Raw genomic sequence first — 24,347 nt, forward strand, 5'->3', positions numbered from 1 at the left:
GAATATTATTCAGCTTTAAAAAGGAAGGAACTTCTGACACATACTGCAACATGGGTCAAATGTGAGGACATTTTGCTAAGGGAAATAAGCCACTTACAAAAAGACAAATACTCTATGACCCTACTTATATGAGGTACCTACAGTAGTCAAATTTATATAGACAGAAACTAGGATGGTGGTTTCTAGGGGCTGGATAGGAGGGAGGAATGGAGAGTTGTTAAAGAGGTATAGAATTTCAGTTTTGCAGGATGATGAGAGTTCTGGAGATTGATTGTATAACAATGTGAATGTACTTAATAGTACTGAATTTACTCCTAAAAATGATTATGTTAAATTTTATGTTACATAAAATTTGCCACAATAAAAAATCTAAAAACGATTTAAAAAAGGTCACAGATGATCTTTGTAAAAATAGTTTCAGGGAACAGTGATACTATTATAAAAAGAGGCAAGTCAGGAAAGAGTTATTCTTTGGGTGTTAGGAAGGGAAAGATAGGGAGATCAGGTAATGGTAGAAATGTCCAAAGAAAGTTGAAAATGGAGGCTTGAGCTTACAAAAGAGATCAGAATTGGGACTACAGATAGGGGAAATTATCTGTGTATATATTACATGAGAGGAACTCTCCAAGGGAGAGTTTAGAGAGAATGGAGGACACAGTAGAGGGCACAATCTTGGAGAATACTCCATTTCAGTCTGAAAAAGGTACGGAACAACAGATAAAGAAAAAAATTGTAGACACAGAAGACAAGGAAAGAGAAGGTTTCAAGGTGGTGGGTAAGGAATGTCACTGATGGCAAATGGTGTACACAGGTTAAGGAGGATGAATATCAGAAGGTATTTGGAGATTAGGAGATTATTAGTGTACTCAGGAAAACAGTTTCTGTAATAATGGGGCACTAATCAGATTAGGAAGTTTTAAGGGAAAGTCGACAGTGAGGAAGGAAAGGTAGTAAGTACAGACCTCTCAACAAATCTAATAGCGAATAGGAGGGGAATAATGCAGTAGTCAAGGAGGCAACAGGGTGTTTAGGTAAAGATTTTCTTACGATAATAATATGGTAATCTTTATATATTTGGAAAAGTACCTTTTCCTCTTAGATTGGAAGAAAGGAAGATAGCTAAAGAAATGGGAAAAATTTTGAGGTAAAGAGAAGGGAAGATGAGGGAGACTTCATAGTTCAGTTTGACAAATATTTTGCAGCTTCATTTTTCCATAAAGGTGGTGAGGCCATCCACCAGGAGTGATAAAATAGTGCTGCTAATGAGGTTTAAAGAGGGTATAGAATGTATGAATAAATTACCCATGGGAGGAATGTGCTAGGAAATCAACAAGACAGTTACGAGAGAATTATCAAGCAACTTTTAGTGCCAGGTTGATATTAAATGGCAGACATTCGTAGTGGGCCAGGTAATCACAGTTCTACGAATTTCTTCAGTAATGTGTTTCTGCTTGGGGCCAAAAATGGAGAAAGTGGAGGATGGAGTTATTTAGTTTGGGCATTAGCATAGTAAGAAAGGAAATAGATTAAGGGAGTAAAGGTATCTGAAGTATTAGTGAGGGCAACTTTAAAGTGGTGAACCATGGTCTTTAATCTGGACAGAAAGTATGGTATAGATAGAAGAGAGTAATGAATTACCTAATCTGATAGGTTTTAGATGTTGCCATTGAAAAATTGGAGAAAAAAAAATTAAGGATGCTCTAGTGGGAAGCATTGCGGTATACTGGAAAAAAGTCATTAAGTACAGCCAGAAGACTTGGGGGAACCAGTCTCCACCACTTATACAACATATATGGGCAAGTTGCTTTGTTTTTGAGTTCCAATTTCCTCTTACATAAAATAAGGGATACTATGAAAAACGATCACATTGTATAACGTTGCATACACTAATTATCCTGGTTTGAGCATCACATATTACACACAGATATTAATATTCAATTCTGTATCCCACAGATATGTACAATCGGTTATGTTTCAATTAAAAAAAAAGAAACAGAAAAAAATGAGGGATAATTATATTAACCTCATAAAGTTGCTTGAATCATAAAACAGACAAATACTGGTCATAGTAGGCATTCAACTTCTTATTCTTTCCTTCTCTTATTAGTGGGGACAGGGTTTTAAAGATTCCAGATTTTATCACAGCAGTTGCTTGTGGCAGGCACCAAAGAAAATTATACAGAAATCTTGGACAGACTTTATATATCTAAAGTTCAAACTTGTTTGTATTGGCTGCTGTTACTGACAGTGGTCAAGAAAATGATAGAAGATAGACTAGAATAAGCAAAGACTACATTCTCCAGAATAGATCACGTTAGGCCACAAAATAAGTCTACACAAATTTTAAAAGATAGAGATCATATCAAGTATCTTTTTTGACCACAATGGTATAAAACTAGAAATCAACAACAAGAAAAACTTTGGAAACATTACAAATACATGGAAATTAAACAACATGCTTCTAAACAATCATTGGGTTAATGAAGAAATTAAAAGGGAAATTAAAAAAATTCCTTGAGACAAATAAGAATGGAAACACATCATACCAAAACCCATGGGATACAGCAAAAGCAGTTCTAAGAGGGAAGTTTATAGCAATAAATGCCTATTTCAAAAAAGAAGAAAGATTTCTAATGAACAACCTAATGATGTACCTAAAGGAAGTAGAAACACGAGAAACTAAATTCAAAATTGGCAGAAGGAAAGAAATAATAAAGATCAGAATGGAAACAAATTAAATAGAAACTGAAAAAACGATTGAAGAGATCCATGAAATGAAGAGTTGGTTTTTTGAAGAGATAAACAAAATTGACAAACCTTTAGATAGACTAACCAACAAAAAAAGAGAGAAGACCTAAATAAATAAAATCAAAAATAAAAAAGGAGATGTTACAACCAACTGATACCACAGAAACACAAAAGATCATAAGAGACTATTATGAACAACTATATGCCAATAAATTTGGTAACACAGAAAAAATGCATAAATTCCTGGACAAATACAATCTGCCAAAATTAAATTATTAAGAAACAGAAAATCTGAATAGTCCATTAACAAGTTAGGTAATTGTATCAGTAATAAAAAGTCTTCCATTAAAGAAAAGCCCAGGACATGTTGGCTTCAGTGCTGAATTCTACCAAATAATTAAAGAACTAATGTCAATTCTCTTCAGATTATTTTAAAAAATTGAGAAGGAGGGAATAGTTCCCAACTCATTTTATGAGGCCAGTATTACTCTGATTCCAAAACTGGACAAGGACACAACAAAAAAAGAAAATTATAGGCCAATATCCCTGATGAACATACATGCGAAAATTCTTAACAGGATACTAGCAAACTGAATCCAATAGCATATTAAAAAGATCATTCACTGGTCAAGTGGGATTTATCCCAGGGATGCAAGGATGGTTTAACATATGTAAATCAATAAATGTGATATACCACATTAACAGAAAGACAAAAACCATATGATCATTTCAACTGACACAGAAAAAGTATTTGACAAAATTCAACATTCCTTTATAATAAAAAACTCTTAACAAAGTAGTCTTTTTTTGTTTGTTTGTTTTTGGTGGTTGGCTGGTATGGGGATCCAAACCTTTGACCTTGGTATTAGAACATGGCTCTTTACCCAACTGAGCTAACCAGAGAACCCCTAACAAACTAGTCATTGAGGGTATGTCCCTCAATACAATAAAGGCCATATATGACAAACCCACAGCTAATATACTGAATGGGGAAAAGCTGAAAGCTTGCCCTCTTACAACAGGAACAAGACAAGGATGCCCACTTTCTTGACTTCTATTCAACATAGTACTGGAAGTCCTAGACAGAGCAGTTAGACAAGAGAAAGAAATAAAAAGCATCCAAATTGGAAAGAAGGAAGTCAAACTCCCTGTTTGTGGATGACATGATTTATATATAGAAAACCTTAAGATTCCATCAAAAAATGGTTAGAACTAATAAACAAATTCAGTAAAGTTGCAGGAAACAAAACTAACATGCAAAAGTCAACAGCATTTGTATATACTAATAGCAAACTGTATGAAAAAGAAATTTAAAAAAATCCCTTTTACAATAACTACAATAAAAAGAATAAGATACCTGGAAATACACCTAACCAAGGAGACAAAAGACCTCTACAATAAAACTACAAAACCTTGAAGAAAGAAATTGAAGAGAGCATAAATAAATGGAAAAACATCCCATGTTCATGGATTGGAAGAATTAATATTGTAAAAATGGCTATTCTATCCAAAGTGATGTACATATTTAATGCAATCCCTATCAAAATACCAATAATATTCTTCACTGAAACAGAAAAAACTATTGTAATGTTCATATAGAACCAAAAAAGACCTTAAATAGCTAAAGCAATTCTGAAACAAATGTACAAAGCTGGAGGCATTATATTATCTAACTTCAAGTTATACTACAAAGCTATAGTAACCAAAACTGTATGGTAGTGGCATAAAAACAGACACATAGACCAACGGAACAGAATAGAGAGCCCAGAAATAAATTCACACACTGCTATGGGTCAAATATGTCCCTCAAAGGTTAATGTATTAGAAACTTAATCCCCACTATAACATTGTTAAGAGGGTTGGAAATCTTATTATGATACTTGAAAGGTGGGGCCTTAAAGTGGTGAGGCCTTAAAATGGACTAACCCATTCATGGAGTAATAGGCATGGTTCTGAGGGTTTTAAAAGGAGAGCAAGTGAGCAGGTTAGCTCCCTTGCTCAGTCCATTTTTGTCATGTGACACCCTGTGTTGCTGTAGAAGAAGGCCCTCACAAGATCTGTTCCCTGGACTTTGAACTTCCCTGCCTCCAATACTGTAAGAAATAAATTTCATTTCTTTACAAATTACCCAGTTTCAGGAATTCTGTTATAAGCAACAGAAACAGACTAATACACACACCTACAGCCAGCTGATCTTTGACAATGGTGCCAAGAATACATATTGGGGAAAAGACAGTCTCTTCAGTAGATAATGCTGGGAAAACTGGATATCCACATGCAGAAGAATGAGACTAGATGCCTACCTCTCACCATATACAAAAATCAACTAAAAATGGATTAAAGATTTAAATGTAAAACCCCAAACTATGGAACAAGTAGAAGAAAATACAGGGGAAACAATCCTCAACATGGGGGTGGGCAAAGAATTTTTAAATAAGACCTCAAAAGCACAAGCAATAAAAGTAAAAATAGATAAGCAGGATTACATCAAACTAAAAAGCTTTTGCATGTCACAGGAAATTTAAAGAGTGAAGAGACAACCTACAGAATGGGAGAAAATGTTTGCAAGCCACACATCTGATAAAGGGTTAATATCAAAAATAAATAAGGAACCTAAACAGCTCAACAGCAAAAAAACAAATAACCCAATTGAGAAATGGGCAAAGGACCTTAATAGACATTTCTCAAGAGAAGATATACAAATGGCCAACAGGCATATGAAAAAATGCTCAGCAACAGTAATCATGAGGGAAATGCAAATCAAAACAACAATGAGATACCACCTCACTCTGGTTAGAATCTCTATTATTGAAAAGACAAAAGAAAACAAGTCTTGGCGAGGATGTCGAGAAAAGGGAGCACTTGCATGCTGTCGGTGGGAGTATAAAGTAGTACAGCCATTACAGAAAACAGTATGGAGGATCCTAAAAAAATTAAAAATCGAACTACCATTTGTTCCAGAAATCTCACTCCTGGGTATACCTAAAGGAAATGATGTCAGTATTTTGAAGAGATATCTGTGCTCCCATGTCCACTGCAGCACAATTTACAATAGCCAAGATATGGAATCAACCTAAGTGTCCAACAACAGATGAATGAATTTAAAAAATGTGGTATACATACACAATGGAATCAGGCATAAAAAAGAATGAAATCCTGTCATTTGCAGCAACATGGATGGACTTGGTTGTCATTATGTTAAGTGATGTAAGACAGGAGCAGAAAGACAAATACCACATGCTGTGGAATTGAAAAAAAAAAGTTGATATTATAGAGACAGAGAGTAGAACAGTGGTTACCACAAACTGGGAAGAGGAGGGACAGGGAAAATAGGGAGAGGTTTGTCAGTAGATACAAAATTCCAATTAGATAGGAGGAAAATTTTTGGTGTTATATGGCACAGTGGGGTGACTATGGTTAACAGTTAAGTTTTGTATATCACATAATAGCTAGAGGAGAGGCTTTTGAATGTTTTCGCCACAAAGAAATGATAAACGCATGTGGTGATGGTTATATTAACTAGCCTGACCTGATAGTTATACAACATGTATATGAATCAAAACATCAGAATGTACCCCCAAAGCATGTGCAATTTCCATGTTTCAGTAAAAAGAGAAAAAGAAGAAAAAAAGAGAGAGAAAGAAGTCTGGTTAATCCTTTCTTTAATGGTAAGGTCTACAGGAATTACTTTTTAAAACCTCAATAGTTTATGATTTGGCTGTATGGCTTTGAATTTCCAGTAGATTCACTTATTAGTATTCCCAATCTGACCTTAGAGCCTCTGACTGAAGTTTTGTACAACCTAAACAAAACAGGAAACAAGAAGTTTTCCAAGAATTCTCAGAAAAAGACTGACTAAATTCCCCTTTCTAAATCAGGCCTGAAATGAAATTTTGATACATTCTGCATAGCATGCTACTAGAGATGCTATCTTTAGAGAAAAAAAATCTGATTATCAAACTTCTCCTGGTGATTAAAGACCACATGGAACTTTTAACAAGAAGAAAGGTGTCCTGATTCATTGATGATATCCCACACAGAAGTGACCCGACATTTCAGCACCAGGATGGGTATAATTCATTGTCCTAATAGGCTGAGTTTGCACAGTTTAATATCTATAGCTAGCAACCAACATTCTTTGTTTACATGTACTGAGTGTGTGGAAAGGCCATTGGTTGTAATATTTCACTTTAAAAAATGGAAAGAAATATTTCTTAATATGTAATTTCTAGTTCCTCCTTCTTCTCATCTTCTGTACTTGAACTATCCTGAGACCAACTTATTTCCCTGTTATAGGTATGTGAACCCATTGGTAAAAACTATAATCTGTCATGTTCTATTTACAAAACAGAATAAACATCAGAAATACCTTTATATGAGTGCCCTCCCCTCCATTTTTTTTTTTTTTTTTTACCTCATTCCCTGTTGACATGACTGCAACCACTGGAAACTTATTAACTTCAACCTCTGTGACACCTACAGTTGCCAGAAGACCAATCTCTGAGGGGCCCATGTGGGTTCCTTTGGCCAAAACGCATTCCCCTCTTTTAATGTCATGGCCGATGGGTCTGAAAGTGAAAGCAGAACCATAAGCAGTATGACTAAGAATATCATTTTCTCAACTCAGAGGAAACTTTAGTGTCAGAGGGCGAAGACATTCAAGGGAGAGAAAAGTCAAGAGATGAGGCAGGAGCAAAATAATGAAATAAAGAGATTATAAAAACTCTGCTTTTTTTAATTTTTAAAGTAAAATTGCACAACAAAAGACAGAAATAGGGTTTGTGTCTTTTACCACCAAACTGGAATATGTTATTTCATATTTGAAAATTATTTACGACTTGCTTTGTACTACAATATAAAGTTATTAGTTAAAATCACCAATTACAAACTTTCTTTAATATAAGGCAGGGATTTGTATGAAAATATTTACCCACCAAACTGGAATATGTTATTTCATATTTGAAAATTATTTACGACTTGCTTTGTACTACATTATAAAGTTATTAGTTAAAATCACCAATTACAAACTTTCTTTAATATAAGGCAGGGATTTGTATGAAAATATTTATGGCATTAATAATAAGAGTTCTATAGCTGGTTAGCTTTGAGGTGAGGAGAATAATGCTAATGAGGTTATAGCTGTAGAGGTAATTTCCATTTAGATCACTTTGGTCCTGCTCTGTGCCCACAGAGGTACATTCACCTTGGCCTGATGCCATAGGGATGGGAGAAGTGCAGCTTTGTTGTAAGGGAATCTTGAGCATATTAGTATCAATGGAATCAGGTAAACATATTCCATGTAAGAAAAATAATTTAAAGAATACACACTATTTATGGTAGGACAGTAGTCTCATCTTTGTACATAAGCAGCAACAGATTATTCCATAACTGTCGGTAGTCAGTAGAGAAGATGACATCAGTTAATTGTGTAAATACCCAATTCTGGGATTGTCTGTGTTAATACCAAATTCTGAATTATCTAGGGGTGAAGTTGGAAAATTCTGGATTATGTAGGGGTAGAATTAACTGTGGATTATGTATGTTCATGACTTTACTTCCTTACCATCTTCATTAGAAAGTAGGCAGGACAGACATGGGATGTAGAATTCAGAAAATTCATTTTGCCTCTTTTTAAAGTCCTGAAGGCTAACAGCTAACCGACATAGCTGTAGATTTATAACAGCCATGCCCTTCTGAGTTCATGATCATGTACAAATAATAAAAGTTGGCTATCCATTCTATATATTCTGAAATTACCTGATATCTTGGCCTGGTCGAGCTTGCACCAGAATTCGCACTTCAAGTTCTTCAGTGCCCTATAATAAGAGCAGGTCATGTAATTTAAACAAAACAATCTAACAGAATTTCTGGTCAGTATAATTTAGCTACTCATATGTTTTTATCATCAGAAAGGCCCCAAATAGATACAAATATAGAGAAACAGAAAGCCATTTGCTAAACCCTTAGAAAATACTATGAATTTGTAACACAGGTTCCTGAAAAATTAGGTTTGGTGCCAGTAAATAAATAAAAAAAATTTTTCTCTAATTTTCATCTTCTTTAAAATTTAAATATTGAACCTTACTTTGTAAGTACCATTCTCAAGGAATATATATGTATATAATCTTACTTTGTAAGTAGCATTCTCTAGGAATATATATGTATATATGCATATGGCTTCTCAAACAAAGTGAACGTGCATGGAGGTAACCTCTCTCTTCTGTTCCCATGGACCATGAGTTCAGTACCATACCAAGGTTCCCAAATACTTGCAGAAATTTCAGTGAAGGACTTACAGTTTGTCTGACAGGTTTCTATAAATTAATGTTGATCACCAATTTTACATTTATGGGCTGTGAATAATATTGACACATTGGAACTATGTCTTGTCATCTAGCAGAGTCTGTGGATACATGTGTTCTGGATTTCAGTGCTCTACTGGCTTCCCCGATGACAATAAATCTGCTTGGACAGTTTTAACAGCAGGCAACATGATCTGTATGCCCAGAGTTGAATTTTATAAGTTCTACATACGGGAAGGTGATTAAAAAGAAAATCTCCAGATGAAGAAAAGTTACTTGTCTCTCAGCATGGTCAAATTTTACTATCTACCCAGCCCAAGAGAATATATATTTATTTTTAATCTCAGCTTTTGAAATATAAACTATCTTAAACTTCTTCACAAAACAAGTAAGACAGCCAGTCATTAAAATCTCAGTTGAATCTATTCTACTTTTATTAGTGGCTGATACTCTGGTTTCCATGATTGCCACTAGTTCCAATGAGAAAGGGCCTGCTTACACCCAAGAAGAGCCCAGCATCCTTTGCTGGAGGCAAAGGAGGGGGAAATGATATAGATTTAATATTTCCAGGCTGTCATGTGGTAGTCCAGCTCTTCCCTGAATTAATAGGAAACTGGATGTGAAAGTGTCATTTGGTTCAAATGCTTGGCTTAGTATAATATTCAAGAACTTGCCCAAGTGTTCTTTGCTAAATTCTTCTCTATTAAATGATTTCATGAAAGCCTTCACATTTTATCAGAAGCTAGTCTCAATGACAAGTTTCTCAGCTAAGGTATGTCAGCTCTTAATATCTCTGCTCTTCTATCTTGATATAATTTCTTTCCTGTTTGCATGTGAAATTTCTTGGATCAAATATGGTTCAAATTCTGCCATAATAATAGCAATGATTATAAAAACCCCTCCTATAACAAAAAATTTTCAAGCCGAACGCAATTTCTTATTTATTGGAGACCCACACACCATACAGCGTAAGATCCTGGTATAGCCAAAAAGCCGGGTTAATATCACAAACATTGTAGAAAATGGGTGTGACTTATAATACTGCTATAGGAACTACAGCACGATAAGACCTTGTGATGACATACATCATCTGATTCCCTGATAAGTTCAGTATCTTCCACTTGTACTACTGCATCAGCACCACAGGGGATTGGAGCACCTGTTGTAACCCGCATTACTTGTCCTGGCATTACTGTCTGAGTTGGCTGGAAATACAAACACAAAACACAAAAAAGACAGTTGATATACTTTGCTGCTGCAAAGGAAAAGTCTGCAGGGGTTGTAACATTTTTAGGAAAATACCATAAAAGAAAGTCTTACAATCTTATTCATTTGGGGCCAATGTAATAAAATCTACCCACAAACAGGTGCACTCACACCAAAAAGGCTTTAATTTGAATTAAGCTGACTTTGTATATATTTTAAGGTAAATGACTAGTAGGTGTCTTTCTTGGTGCCCTTTTTGAAGAAGTGCCTCTTGCATTTGCCACTATTGCCTCTGACTAAAATAATGTAAATTTTCTTAATATATGTATAGTGATTTGAGGGTCTATAAGAAAAAAAAAATGCTAGGCTGTAGGATATTATGAAAAACCAGTACCTTGGTAATTTACTGAAGTTCTGATGTTTGGGAAATACAGAACCAAAAGTTTTAGTAAACTTTTTGTTAAATAAAGGCAAGCCAGAAATATCATTTAATTATTGCTCTTGCAAATCCTTCTAAAACATATTAGCTTACCTATCAATTGATAATGAACTCTCTACCCCATAAATATGTACACTATTACACATCAATTAAAAAAAATTTAAAAAATAGTGAAAGTCTAGCAAATGTAATCAAATCATTAAAAAATGATTCCAGTGTCTGTAATGATCTGCGTTAAACATTATTTTTGAAAACTAAAATCAAGATTTTCATTGTCTGAGCTTTTATGTGGATTATATAAGAGTGAGGACCTGCTCTGCTAAATTTTTGCAGTATGGGGAAAAGCATATTTCTGTAAGATTCATCTGAGAGTTTGAACCTCAGGAGAGTCACTTTGTCAGATGCCATGATTTAGGTCAGAGCTTAGAAAAGGAATGTTTCAAATTCCCCTAAAAGAAAACCCTGAGACAATATTAATTTCCCAATAAAAGAAGATATCTTTCCAAAGATACCTGCTTCATAAATATTTAAAATCTGAAATCACTACAATGTGAATATATTTACCACTACTGGGTTGTATGCTTAAAAATGGTTAAGGTGATACATTTAATGTTACGTGTTTTTTCCAATAAAATATAATAAAATAAAATTTAAAAAACAAAAACAAACACTCCTTAGGGAATGGTTAAGAAAAAATATCCCACCACTGGAAGTAAAATGTAATACTGGAAATTTATTTATTAGAAAAGCCTTAAAAATCTTCTGTCCATAATATTATTGCTGCAGACAACACGAACAATAAATATTATGCATTGAACCCACAATCTATGCTAGGTACATGGTTAACTTCATTATATATTCTAGAATATAAGCCCTACAAAGACAGAGACTTGTTTTTTCTGTTTGTCTCTCTAGGTTACATCATCTTCCTCTACCCTGTGCTGTGGCCAAGAAGGCTGACCTCTATGGCCTGTTTTAACTAGGTTACCATCACTCTGACTTTAGGTTTGGTTCAGCTAATGAGAGAGGCCAACAAGAGATTAGAGAGCAGGAGGGAGAGAAAAGTAGGAGTTTCATTCCCCTTGCTCTTTTCCTGCTGGGTAGCAGTTTGGTGATATGACATCTCTACTGCTGAGGGCTAAAGCTCCTGTTGGATGTCTCTCACAAAGATATGAATCTTCCAAGGTTCAGGTACCACTGATGCCCTTTGTGGTTTTTTTCTTTTTTTTGGTGGCTGACTGGTACATGGATAGAACCCTGGATCTTGGTGTTATCAGCACCATGCACTAAGCAATTGAGCTAACTGGCCAGCCCCCGACTGTCTCTCTTTGCTCCTTCAGACCTAGAGGTAGTAATGGAATGTCACTGTTGCTAGCAACTTGGTGCTTCATACTCCTTTGTTGATTTCTCTTAATGCTGTCATATTCTGGAAATAGTCTCTGCATTAATCTTCTTTAATAACTCCTTTCCCCAACATAGTGCTCTATCACCGCAAGGCTTAGAAAGTGTCTGGCACACAGTAGTCAATAAATATTTCCAGAATGAATGAATAAATGAATGTATATGATCTCATCTTGTTATCATAACAACTACATGAAGTATGCATTCCTTCATTTATCCATCTATTTATTCATTTATGGCCACAAAACAAGTCTTAATACATTTAAAAAGACTAAGATCATAGAAAATATGTTCTTTAACCACAATAACAGAAGGAAATTTAGAAAATTCACAAATGTGTGGAAGCTAAACAACACTCTCCTAAATAAACAATGGGTAAAAAGAAAAATCACAAGGAAATTAGAGGTACTTTGCGATAAAAATCAAAGCACAACATATCAAAATGTATAGGATGCAGGGCTCATGCAGTGCTTGGAGGATAATTTACACTTGTAAACACCTATATTAGAAATAAGAAAAATCTCAAATCAGTAATGTAAAGTTCTACTTTAAGAAAATAGAAAAAGAGCAAACTAAACCAGAAGCAAATATAAGTAGGAAATAACATAGATTACAACAGAAATATATGAAATAGGAAATTAAAAAACAATAGAGAAAATCAACACAACCAAAAGTTGATTCTTTAAAAAGATCAACAAAATTTGCAAACCTTTATCTAGAATGAACAATGAAGAAAAGAGAGAAGACTGAAATTACCAAAATCAGAGATAAAGCAGGGACATTATTACATGGTCATTATGGTTTTTTTGTGATGTTAAGATTTAGTTTCTTTCTCTTTCTCATTTGTATTTTTGTTCTACCAGTGGGTTTTTTCTTGTGTATTCATGGTAGTGATTATTGTTATTCAAATTCCAGATGCACAACTTCCTTAAGGATTTCTTGTAGGGCTGGTCATGAGGTGGTGAACTCTTGCAGTTTTTGTTTGTCTGGAAAATACACTATTTCTCCCTCATTGCTGAAGGATAACCTTGTTGGGTATAGTATTGTTGGCTGGCAGTTTTTTTTTCTTTTGTTATTTTAAATATATCATCCCACTGTCTTCTAGCCTGTAGAGTTTCTGTTGAGAAGTCTGCTGTGATAGGGGCTCCATTATACCTTTTCTCTTGCTTCTTTTAAGATTTTTTGTCTTTGAGCTTTGCCAGTTTGACTACCAGGTGTCTTGGAGAAAATCTTTTTGGGTTGAATCTGTTTGGGGATTTTTGAGCCTCCTGGATCTGAAGGTCCATGTCTCTCCTTATACCTAGGAAGTTTTCCATTATTATTTCATCAAATAGGTTTTCCATGACTTTTCCTTTCTCTTCCCCTTCTGGAACACCCATGATTTGAATGTTTGTGTGCTTAAGGTGAATATCCATGATTCAGATGTTTGTGCTCTTAAGTGTCTGCTAGTTCTGTGACATTTTGTTCATTTTTTAAAATTCTTTTTTCTTTTTTTTTTTTTGGTCTGCCTGGGTTACTTTGCAAAAACTATCTTCAAGATCAGAAATTCTTTCTTCTATTTGTTCTAGCCTGCTGCTTAAGCTATTGGTTATGTTTTTTATTTTGCTGAGTGAATCTGTCAGTTCCATGAGTTCTGCTACACTGTTTTTAAAGATATTAATCTCTTTGTAAATTTCCTCCTTCATATCCTGGATTTTTTTCTTGTTTCATTATGTTGTCCGAGTCTTCTTGTATTTCAGTGAGTTTCCTTAAGATTGTTGCTTGGAATTCCTTTTCAGTCATTTCAAGTGTTTTCTGCTCTAAAGGGTCTGGTATTTGAGAATTACTGTATTCTTTTGGTAGTGTCATATTTTCTTGGATTTTTGTATTTCTAGCATCTCTATGCTGATGTCTGGTTATCTGGTAGAGCAGTTGCTACTTCTATTACTCTGGAGTGGGCATTGAGGAGAGAGATATCCCCCTTTTTTTCTGGTCTCTGCTGGTAACTCTCCTTGTGTCAATGCAGTTGAGTGTCTGGTGGGCCACCTGTATGACAAATGTGGCTACTGCTGTGGCTGTGGCTGTGGTGAGCTACTTGTGTGGAAGTGGTGTTTTGGGCATGCTCCTTGCTTGCTTCTGGGTGGAGGTGGCTGCTCTTGGCCCCTGCCTAGGATCCCAGGTGTGCTCTGCTTCTTGCCTGCTTCTGGGTAGGGGGGCTGCCCTTGGTCCCTGCCTAGGACCTCCGGCATGCTCTGCTTCTGGGTGGAGGGGGCTACCCTTGGGCCCTCCTGCATTCCTTCTTGGCTTACAACTCTAGTGTTCTCCCTGTTTTACTCCTACAGTCATTGCAGAAAGAGATTATTGGGTTCAGATCTGGCATTGAGCTATGTACCTTATATCCCCTTATTCTGTTCTTTGAACAAAAGATTTGTAGGCTTACTCAGAACTGTTACATTTTAATGTAATTTTCCACCAAGATAATGTGTAGTATTTGAAATGAAAAATTTAGGGCCCAGTGCATTTATTTTATTTTTATTGTTTTTTTCCTTTTTGTCTTTTTTCGTGTCCAGCAACGGATCGCAACCCTCAGTGTCGCGCCCGTACCGGACCGGGACCGGCAACGGGATCGCAACCCTTGGTGTTGCGCCCGCACCTTGCTCAGCCAGTGAGCGGGAACCGGTCTGTATGTGGGATCCGAACCCTTGGTGGGAGCGCTGCCGCGCTCCCAAGCGGCGCACTGTAGCAGTGCGCCACCGGGCCGGCCTGGCCCAGTGCATTTAAACAATTTTATGATTTTCAGTCTCAGATACTATTTATTGTCTGGGACATCTCTTAATCCACTATACGTGAACATTTTTCAGTGCAGTGATTTTTAATGAAAAGCTTTTAAAATTTCAATATGATAGATGTGTTTTTTAGTAGAGGTGCTAAAGCCAAAACTATCTTCTGAGCCTGAGGAACAAGACATTTAATGTAGACCTCAAGAAATCCTTCTTTTACTGAATATGCCTTTTTGGCCAAGGTGGAAAATGAATAATAAGGAAATCTTAAGGCAGTTGCTTCTTAAGCTTAACTGTGTTAGCCTACAGCTCTGCTGCAACCTAGTCAGGTTCAAAGTACTATCTACTGTAGATTTATCTTAAGTTTTATTGTGACTGGACCTCTAATTTTTTCAATTCTTGGCTTATGCCAACTCTAAGATGTGTTTTTTTGGGGGGTGGTTATTAGATAAAAACTAGCCTACAGCTCTGCTGCAACCTAGTCAGGTTCAAAGTACTATCTACTGTAGATTTATCTTCAGTTTTATTGTGACTGGACCTCTAATTTTTTCAATTCTTGGCTTATGCCAACTCTAAGATGTGTTTTTTTTGGGGGTGGTTATTAGATAAAAAAAATAAAAAATGGTTTGGGCCAGCTCGTGGCTCACTTAGGAAAGTGTGGTGCTGATAACACCAAGGCCATGGGTTCAGATCTCTATATAGGGATGGCCAGTTAGCTCACTTGGGAGAGCGTGGTGCTGAAAACACCAAATCAAGGGTTAGGATACCCTTACCAGTCATCTTTAAAAAAAAAGAAAAATTGGTTCTTCTCTAAGATCAGCAATTCTAAATAGTAGGTGAAGGATTCCTACCAGCTCACATATATTAAACCCAGTGTTAAAGATATTTTGTCCTGTTAGAGTAGACATATAAGCTGCAATTGAATCAAATCAACTGAAATGGTATATTATAGCAATACATGAAATATTTCCCTTAGATTAAGAATGGTAGTTATTCTCTCCTTTTTATTTTTATTGATATTCCTTATAGGCTTTATATAGAGTAAAAACAATAAAAATATTGACTTTTTCTTAATGGAGATATTGGGTTGGACTTTCGGAGTTTTGTCTAATGGTAGCACTTTATAATTACATAAATTTTCTTTCAAAGTGTCCAGTGTTATCAATGGGACCAGACTATAAGTGATTTAAGGTCAAGTATCTTATTACACCAAGAAACTGTTTTGTAAATCACTGCCTCATTGTACACAATGGCACCCCAATGCTCAAGTGCATGTACTTTTCATAAGGGAGCAATTTGGCTCTTGCAAGATCTCTGACATTGCTATAAAGTATGTGTGACACATCAGTTATAGATAAAAAAACATTACAGGTACTTTGAAGAAAAGCTTCCTTACCTTATATAGCTTTGATCTTTTTCCCATCAAACTTTTATAAGAACTTACAAGAAGTTAGCAACTTTTGATTTAAGTTTCACAACTCTTCTTGTGCTCCTAGTTCTCTAGTACAACTGAATAGTAAATGACACTAAATAAGGTTTAAGATGTCCACAGGGCCCTTAAGAATCTGCTACCTATTCCTATGTATATTAGGCTGTGGCTATAAAAACCACCTGCAGTTCCCTAAGCATTCCATGCAATTTTTCTAAACACCTCTGACTTATACTGTTCTCTCTGTCTAGAACTTCCCTTTTCCATTTCTGCTTTTGTGAAACTCTCTTAGACCCAACTTCAATGTCATCTCCCTTACCCTCACAGGCTGAAATGCTCAACCTCTCTTTCATGCTCCATAGCACTTGACTGATACCACTAGGTTAAAATCTAGCATACTCTATTATATTTAGTTGTTTATACTCTGCCTCCTCTACTAGATGTAAACTCCTTAAGAGTAGTAATTATGTCTTATCATACTTTATATTCCCAGAACCTAGCACCTTGCTTGATAAATGTTGGACAGACTCAACTGAAGATCAAGTAAGTAGTGCTTGAATAATTGCTATTTTGTGGCATTGTTATAAACATAGATGCTTTAGATGTCCTTTGCTGATGGAAATAGGTACCAACAAATCAAATAAATAATGAGATCACAAAATAAGTCATTTATAAGAAAGAATCAAGCCTCGCTGTTCTTTTTGTTAGGAAAATGGTCATGAGGACAAAAGTCAGCCTGTATGCAGCATGGACAAGGATCTTATCACTACATTGCCAGGCTTAGCATCAGAGACCTGTACATGGATCTCTTCAATGCTTGGATGCTGCAATGAGGGAGCCAGGGTCACCACCACTGGCACCATCTTTCTTCTATACATTTTCTTAACCTCTTTGTATTGTCAGCACATTTGGAAGTACATGCTAAGCCAAGGAAGAAAAGGCATGGGACATAGCTTTTGACAAAACTGACACCTTTATTTATTTCTAATTATTTATTGATTTTTTGCCACCTGTATTTTTATGTAGTGTTTATGAGTGCTTGGTAGTAGCAGCTGAGTATTCCAACCCAGGAAGAGGAAACTTTGAAGCTGAGCAGAAGAGCAAAAAGAAAAGTGTTCTGGTCCTGCTCTGGTTCTGTTTAATAAGGTAGGAGCTCTTTAACCAACCTTCGTAACTCACTGGTTTGACAGATCCTATTTCCTCTTAAACAGTGATGGCCACAGTGCATTTTAACTTTGAAGCTGTTAGACTCTTCTCTTGTATACCTGTAAACTATTGCTCCAAGAACCAATTGAGTTTGCTTCCAAACTTGTTTGTGCCAGTTTGTGGCAATAGTTGTTATCAAATTATGCAACTTAAATAAATATTACATAAACCAATGATATACAAGTGTGAAAAGTTATTTTTCTATAAAAATTTAGTAAAACTTTTTGAAAATCTCCATTAAAAAATGCTGTTAAAAAGAAATGCTGTTGGTTTGGCTGGTTAGAGTGTAATGCTGATGACAACAAGGTCCAGGGTTTGATCCTGCCCCCGCCAAAAAAAAAAAAAAAAAAGAAATGCTGTCAATTAGGTGTGGGTGAAGCAACTGTGAAAAAGTGTAAAAAATATAATAAACATCTAGAAGGATTCTGCACTTCTATGTTTAGTAAGTGTTTTTCTCCATTTTTAAGAAACCAACATTGGAAATCATAGACAATGCATTTTGGGTGTTGTTTATGGTAAGAAAGACCCAACTGAAATTCAAATAGTATAGTAATTTTAAAAAAAGCCTAGCTCTCCATCAAATTATTGACAAGTAGATGTTCATTTATTTAAGTTAGATTTTATATTTATTTTAAAGATATAAAATAATTTCCCACATTAACTTATTTTCAATTAAATGGCAAATTACTGGTCTCAAAAGTATCAAATAAGAGGACTTCTATTGTACTTCTATTGTGCCCATTATTGTTTCATTTCTTAATAGAAATATACGTATACCGTTTCTCTAGCTAGTTCCCTAATGAGAAAAATTAATCTAAATGATTATCTAGAGAGGTTCAATAATCTGCATCTTCTAAATTTTCCTGTTTGTAACACAAGTTGGGGAAAAGTCTGAAAAGATCACTTAAAACTTCTATTCAGGACATCGGTTTGTTTTATAGAAAGAATCATCCAATGACAGGGCTGGAAAATGCTTGTGGGGCATGTTTATGAGACATACCAACACCACTATGCCATAATATTAATAGCTATAGATTCTTTAAATTAAGACATAATTCTTTTGGTTCTTGTGGGAACTATCCTTTTATCTCTTCAATAACCTTCTGACTAATCCCTCTTTAAGATTTCCACTACACTGATAGGAGATATGTAGAATTAGATGCCAAAGTCCACAAAGCTGAAATCTTCAGTGCCTTTTAAGCCTACGAATCTCACCTGTTCACCAGCCTGGGATTCCCCAATGATGAAACGATCTCCTGGGCCATCAGCAGCTGTGAGATGGAACAGAGCCAAGAACAAGCATCAGTATGGACCTACAGCAAGGAACAAGAACCTAGTATTGGAATTCTAAAATTTGGCTCAAATTATTTGATAAGGCATCAGAAGAGTGGAATATTTTTCTGATCTCCTAGACTAGACGATGGCTTTGTTACTATTGGTTTGATCTTTGGCATCCATAACTCACAAGTAGCAATACATGTGGTCCTAATTGTGCCCTTTTTTGGTGTCACTGGAGATGGCCTTCCTATCCCCCCATAATTTCTACACTTATGCTTTTCTAATAGGAAGTGCTTTTAGCCTATCCTCCTAAATAAATACCACCTTATCCAAGTATACGTATGTGTGATGCGTGTGCACACTCACAGATATATATAATATGAATCTATCACTATATATATCCATATTATATTTTTCTATAAAATTTTTTACTTCATATTATTTTTTAATTTATCTCCCAGTCTGGTCTTCATAATCACCCAGTGAATAGGAAAGGCATATATGAGGGTACTTCAAAACATTTGTGGAAAATAGAATTAAAAGATAATATGAATCTTTCCATAAACTTTTTGAAGTATCCTGTATTCTTTTTGTCATGTGACAATTGAAAGGAATGAATTACAGAATGAACGAACTCAGGTAGAAAAGTTCTCGTAGAGCTAGGACTAAAATTCAGTCTCTTAATTCCCAGCATGGTATTTATTTTTACTTTTTAATATATATAATGGATCAAAACACTATATCTGAACCAGAATACATAGACAGTATTGCATCACATTTTGCACTGGCTATTTACTTTTTAAATTGGAAAGAACATTTCCAGAATTGGGATGGAAAACAAATTCTTGGGCCGGCCCGGTAGGATCAAAACACTATATCTGAACCAGAATACATAGACAGTATTGCATCACATTTTGCACTGGTTATTTACTTTTTAAATTGGAAAGAACATTTCCAGAATTGGGATGGAAAACAAATTCTTGGGCCGGCCCGGTGGCGCACTGGAGAGTGTGCCGCTTGGGAGTGCGGCGGCGCTCCCGCCGAGGGTTTGGATCCCGTTGCTGGTCAGTAAAAAAGACAAAAAGGAAAAAAAAAATTCTTATCCAATCTTTTTTGTTTCTTTCTACATACAGTATAATGGCTGGATGAAAAAATATTCTTGGAGATTCAAAAGCGTTTTCTTGAAGTATGATGTGCTTTTCAGACCAATACTATTGGAAAGGCAATCCCTATCTAATGAGTTTTATGATCATGACCATTACACCTTCATGTCATCTGCATATGGTAAAGGTTTGGGGCATATATACAGAAATGATAACATTTTATATATAAATATTTAAATTATATTTGCAATCAAGCTGATAAATAATAAAACATTTTCCCTCTTAAAAAGACACATGAAATTGTTTCTTTAAAGCATACATAAAATACTGCTTGCAATGGGTCACTTTTTTGCACAGATGGCTTTGGTGAACATAATGTGGAGAGGGACAAAAATAAACATTAAGTCCCTTCTCTCACTAGATGTATCTTGTGCTTTACAGGTACTATCTCAGTTAATACTCTTGGCTCTCTTGTGGTTTTTTGAATCCTATTATATTTTCAGTGTTCACTTGTAAAAACTAGAATAGATTTCCTGCAATGTTATTTTTATTATCACTTTCATGAATTCTTTTTTTAAAAAAACTTTTTTTAAAATAAAGAATTTAAAATAGACATAGAACTCATTGGCTCAGCAATTATCAAAATTTTACCAATCTTGTTTAATCTATCCCCTAACTTATTTTTGCAGTACTCAAAACAAATGATGACTTTCTTCCTGTAGAAAATTAAAACATCAAATATAATATACCTATTTTTAATTATTTCTCTATTAGAAAATAGACAAATAATTATCAGCTTGCCACCTCCCATAGCAACCTAGACATTTTCTCTTTTTATTTTCAGAACAAGGGGAAATTAGCATGGTTTCAGAGTAAAACAAAGCTGAATCCTGTTTCTGCCTATTATTAGCTTTGGGACTTTTGGCAAAATTACTAATCCTCTCTAACCTTCAGTTTTCTTGTTCATAAAAATGGGGACAATCATACTTTAAAAATAGTACCTTTTAAAGCTGCTCAATCCTTTTATTCATTTGATAAATTTCTACAAAGTGTCTTCTATGCCCCAAGTGTCATATTAGGGGCTGGGGACAGAGTATAGAGTAAAATCGGGCATTGTTTCTATTATAATGCAGTGCCAGTCTGTTGCAAGGTTTTTCAAACTCTGAATTACAAACGCAGGTGGACTATAAAATCAACTTTTAAACAATTTTTTAATGAAAGGGGATAGAAAATATATTTCATCACACATGGTAAGAATGACTATTGCTTAATAAAACCTGCTTTGCTTAAATATGTGTGTATGTACACTTACATTTATTGTATATATTATATATGTGTGTGTATATCATTACCTTGTGATGTATAATGTATTTAATGTATTTCTTCCCATGGGTGTGGTTAAAACAAAAATTTTAAAGCCACTGATGTACTGGGAGACAGATATTAACCAAAGAATCATATTAATGAATGTATAAAAACAAGTTCTCCACCTTATCCTGAACCTTTCCACCTTGTAAATGTGTCTCTATATTGCTGACTGAGGAAGTCTCAATCAATGAACTATATAGAAGGTTCTCAGTACCTACACAGGAGGTATTTTTATCACTTTCCTCATAACAGAGTTTCTCTTAGTGTGCATATAAATCATCTGGAGATCTTGTTAAAATACAGATTCTGATTCACTATGTCTGGGAGAGAGCCTGAGATTCTATATTTCTAACAAGCTGATGCCAATTCTGTTGGTCCATGGACTACCCTTTTTGAGGAAGAGTACTATTAAGATCAAATTGAACACAGACAAATTCAGACCAAGAGAAAACTAAAGGAAAAAATATCAGTGAACCACAGAGGTCTTGATTTAACATTAACACAAAAGCTTACTATTTCTTACAAAGAGAGAAAGATAATTATCAATCTATCTAACTTCCTGATATTTATTTTAAAATATCTATTTTTTTTCCTTTTTTTGTCTTTTTTTACTGACTGGTAATGGGATCGCAACCCTCGGTGTCGCGCCCGTAACGGGGACCGGCAACGGGATCGCAACCCTCGGATATTTATTTTAAAATATCTATTTTTTTTCCTTTTTTTGTCTTTTTTTACTGACTGGTAACGGGATCGCAACCCTCGGTGTCGCGCCCGTAACGGGGACCGGCAACGGGATCGCAACCCTCGGTGTTGTGCCCTCACTGTGCTCAGCCAGTGAGCGGGAACCGGTCTCCACATGGGATCCGAACCCTCGGCGGGAGCACTGCCACGCTCCCAAGCGGCGCACTCTCCAGTGCGCCACCGGGCCGGCCCTAAAATATCTATTTTTTTCCCCCCTTTTTGTCTTTTTTACTGACCGGTAACGGGATCGCAACCCTCGGTGTAGCGCCCGTACCGGGGACTGGCAACGGGATCGCAACCCTCGGTGTTGCGCCCGCACCGTGCTCAGCCAGTGAGCGGGAACCGGTCTCCACATGGGATCCGAACCCTCGGCGGGAGCGCCGCCGCGCTCCCAAGCGGCTCACTCTCCAGTGCACCACCGGGCCGGCCCTAACATATCTATTTTTTAAAAATATCTTTTAAAAAAGAAAAGTTGGCATTTTTCAAGATGAATTCTAAAAGTTTGGGTGCGAGGAGGCAGAAGTGGAGGCTTAGTGGCACTTGAATGAAAAGCTTGGAAAAAAATAAACTAAAGTAAGCCACTACCATTAGAAAAGATGGATGGATTTCAAGGATTTCTCTAAAGACTTAAAATTTTCTCCCTAATTCTGACACATCTGCTAATGAGTTTTCTTTTCTGCTATGTAAATGTAGACTTTAATTTGAAGGAAGTGATAAAAGCAATATAAAACAAACCCTAACAGCAAATGCATTAAGCAAGCAATTTGCAATGATTAGTGCTAAACCTTGAAGCTGTTCTATCTTCACTCTTTTTTTCAATGTCCAGAAAACACTTTCAGTTGTGTTCACCTGTTTATTTGAAGTTTAATGGTTATATCATTTGATATACAATTGATATTACTCAATAACTATTCATTGTGGCAATGTATAGAAAATGATTGTTACCAACCATTTGCCATAGAATTGTCCTTCATTTTCATTTCCAGCCGTATGTAATCTCTCTTTAAGCCTTTTGAAACATGGTATACCTGTTCGTTTATTTTCAATAATAAAGAGTCTTATTTCCATGTTAAACAGGGGCCTACAGAGAGCATAATTTTCAGAAATCTTAGGAAATATCTTTGACAGAGGAATAAGACAGCAAGATTAACAATTTGTCTATTCTGTTTACGGAACTACATTATCTAAGATTGGATGATAGGTGCAGGGTAATAATTTTATGAGTATACTAAAACTAAGCTTACAGAAAGGGTTGAGATGAGAAGGTGACAAGGCTGGAATAGGATTAAGACTTGCTGTAATTATACTGAGGCATTAAATTAGGTAAATTGGAATTTTAAATCTGCTGCCTTTTCTTATAAAAAGCAGGGAGCTGGGAGTAGGATAGGTGAGTGAGATGGTATTTTTTACCATCATCTTCCAGGGGAAAATGCCCATTTATTGTTAGTACTGGGAAAGGAGGTATTATTTCCTGAAAAACAGTACTTTACATTTTTTGGAATTCACTAAAATTAAATATTCCTAATTATTGATCTGCTCACATGAGTACTACTCCCATATTCTAAGGCCCTCTTCTTCATCTAAAGTACCCTATAGTGCAAGATAATAATAGTCTAATGAGTTGGAGAACCGGCTGTGGCCAAAGAGGATTTAGTGAACAGAACAGAAACCCTGAAATGTGATTATCTTTGAAAGAATAAGAACTAGCTCTAAATCGAAACTACAATGGACTGTCTATATTGAATTTTAGTGTACTTTAACCCACTGGGTATAGGTTAAATCCACAAAATGTTAATAGTGGCCAGGCAGTGAGATAATGGGTAATTTTAAAAAGTTCTGTTTGATTTTCTGTATTTTCCATAAGTATTTTCAATCAGAATGTAAAAAAGAAAAAACTTAAAAAATTTACGTTACCCAAATGGCAAGGATTTCTCTTAATACATCCTTTTAGAATTGTATGTTACACGTTTCTCAAAATAGCTCCTGCCTTTTTCCAAAAAGGGATCCCAAAACAAGTTTTGAAAGGATAAACCTTTCAAACTGAACTTTTTCAAGAAAACTGAACTGGAGCTTCTGAGATATTTTTTGCCTTTATTAATATCTAAGAAGAAATTGTGAGACAATGAGCACTCACGTCTATACAGGAGGATGTGAATGCATCAAGAGGATGATAGGCTTAATCAATGTGAAGGGAGAAATAAAACTTCAAAAACATGAAGAATAAAACTATCGTACTGACTCTCATGTTAACACGTCATGTTCATTTTCTATTCTCTACTTTTATCTTTCAAATTCACTCCTTCTTGAATGCAGTTTTAAGATTATTATTAGGGAACAGGTCTTCCTACTATTTGTATCATCATCAGT

The 24,347-nt window shown here is 35.5% G+C and overlaps 1 protein-coding gene across 1 annotated transcript in view; it reads right to left on the reverse strand.

The window, feature by feature from the left end:
* Positions 1-24,347, reverse strand: part of GPHN (gephyrin) — a gene marked incomplete at its 5' end in the record, with an annotated part of 109,967 nt that overhangs the window by 80,261 nt on the left and 5,359 nt on the right. The window contains 4 exons of the mRNA XM_008576317.1: positions 7,163-7,316; positions 8,506-8,564; positions 10,136-10,255; positions 18,706-18,761. Of these exons, the coding sequence (XP_008574539.1) occupies positions 7,163-7,316; positions 8,506-8,564; positions 10,136-10,255; positions 18,706-18,761 (389 nt within the window). The remainder of the gene's footprint in view (positions 1-7,162; positions 7,317-8,505; positions 8,565-10,135; positions 10,256-18,705; positions 18,762-24,347) is intronic.

This window comes from Galeopterus variegatus, unplaced genomic scaffold (genome assembly GCF_000696425.1).
Source record: "Galeopterus variegatus unplaced genomic scaffold, G_variegatus-3.0.2 Scaffold1325, whole genome shotgun sequence".
In the NCBI taxonomy this organism is placed as follows: domain Eukaryota; kingdom Metazoa; phylum Chordata; class Mammalia; order Dermoptera; family Cynocephalidae; genus Galeopterus; species Galeopterus variegatus.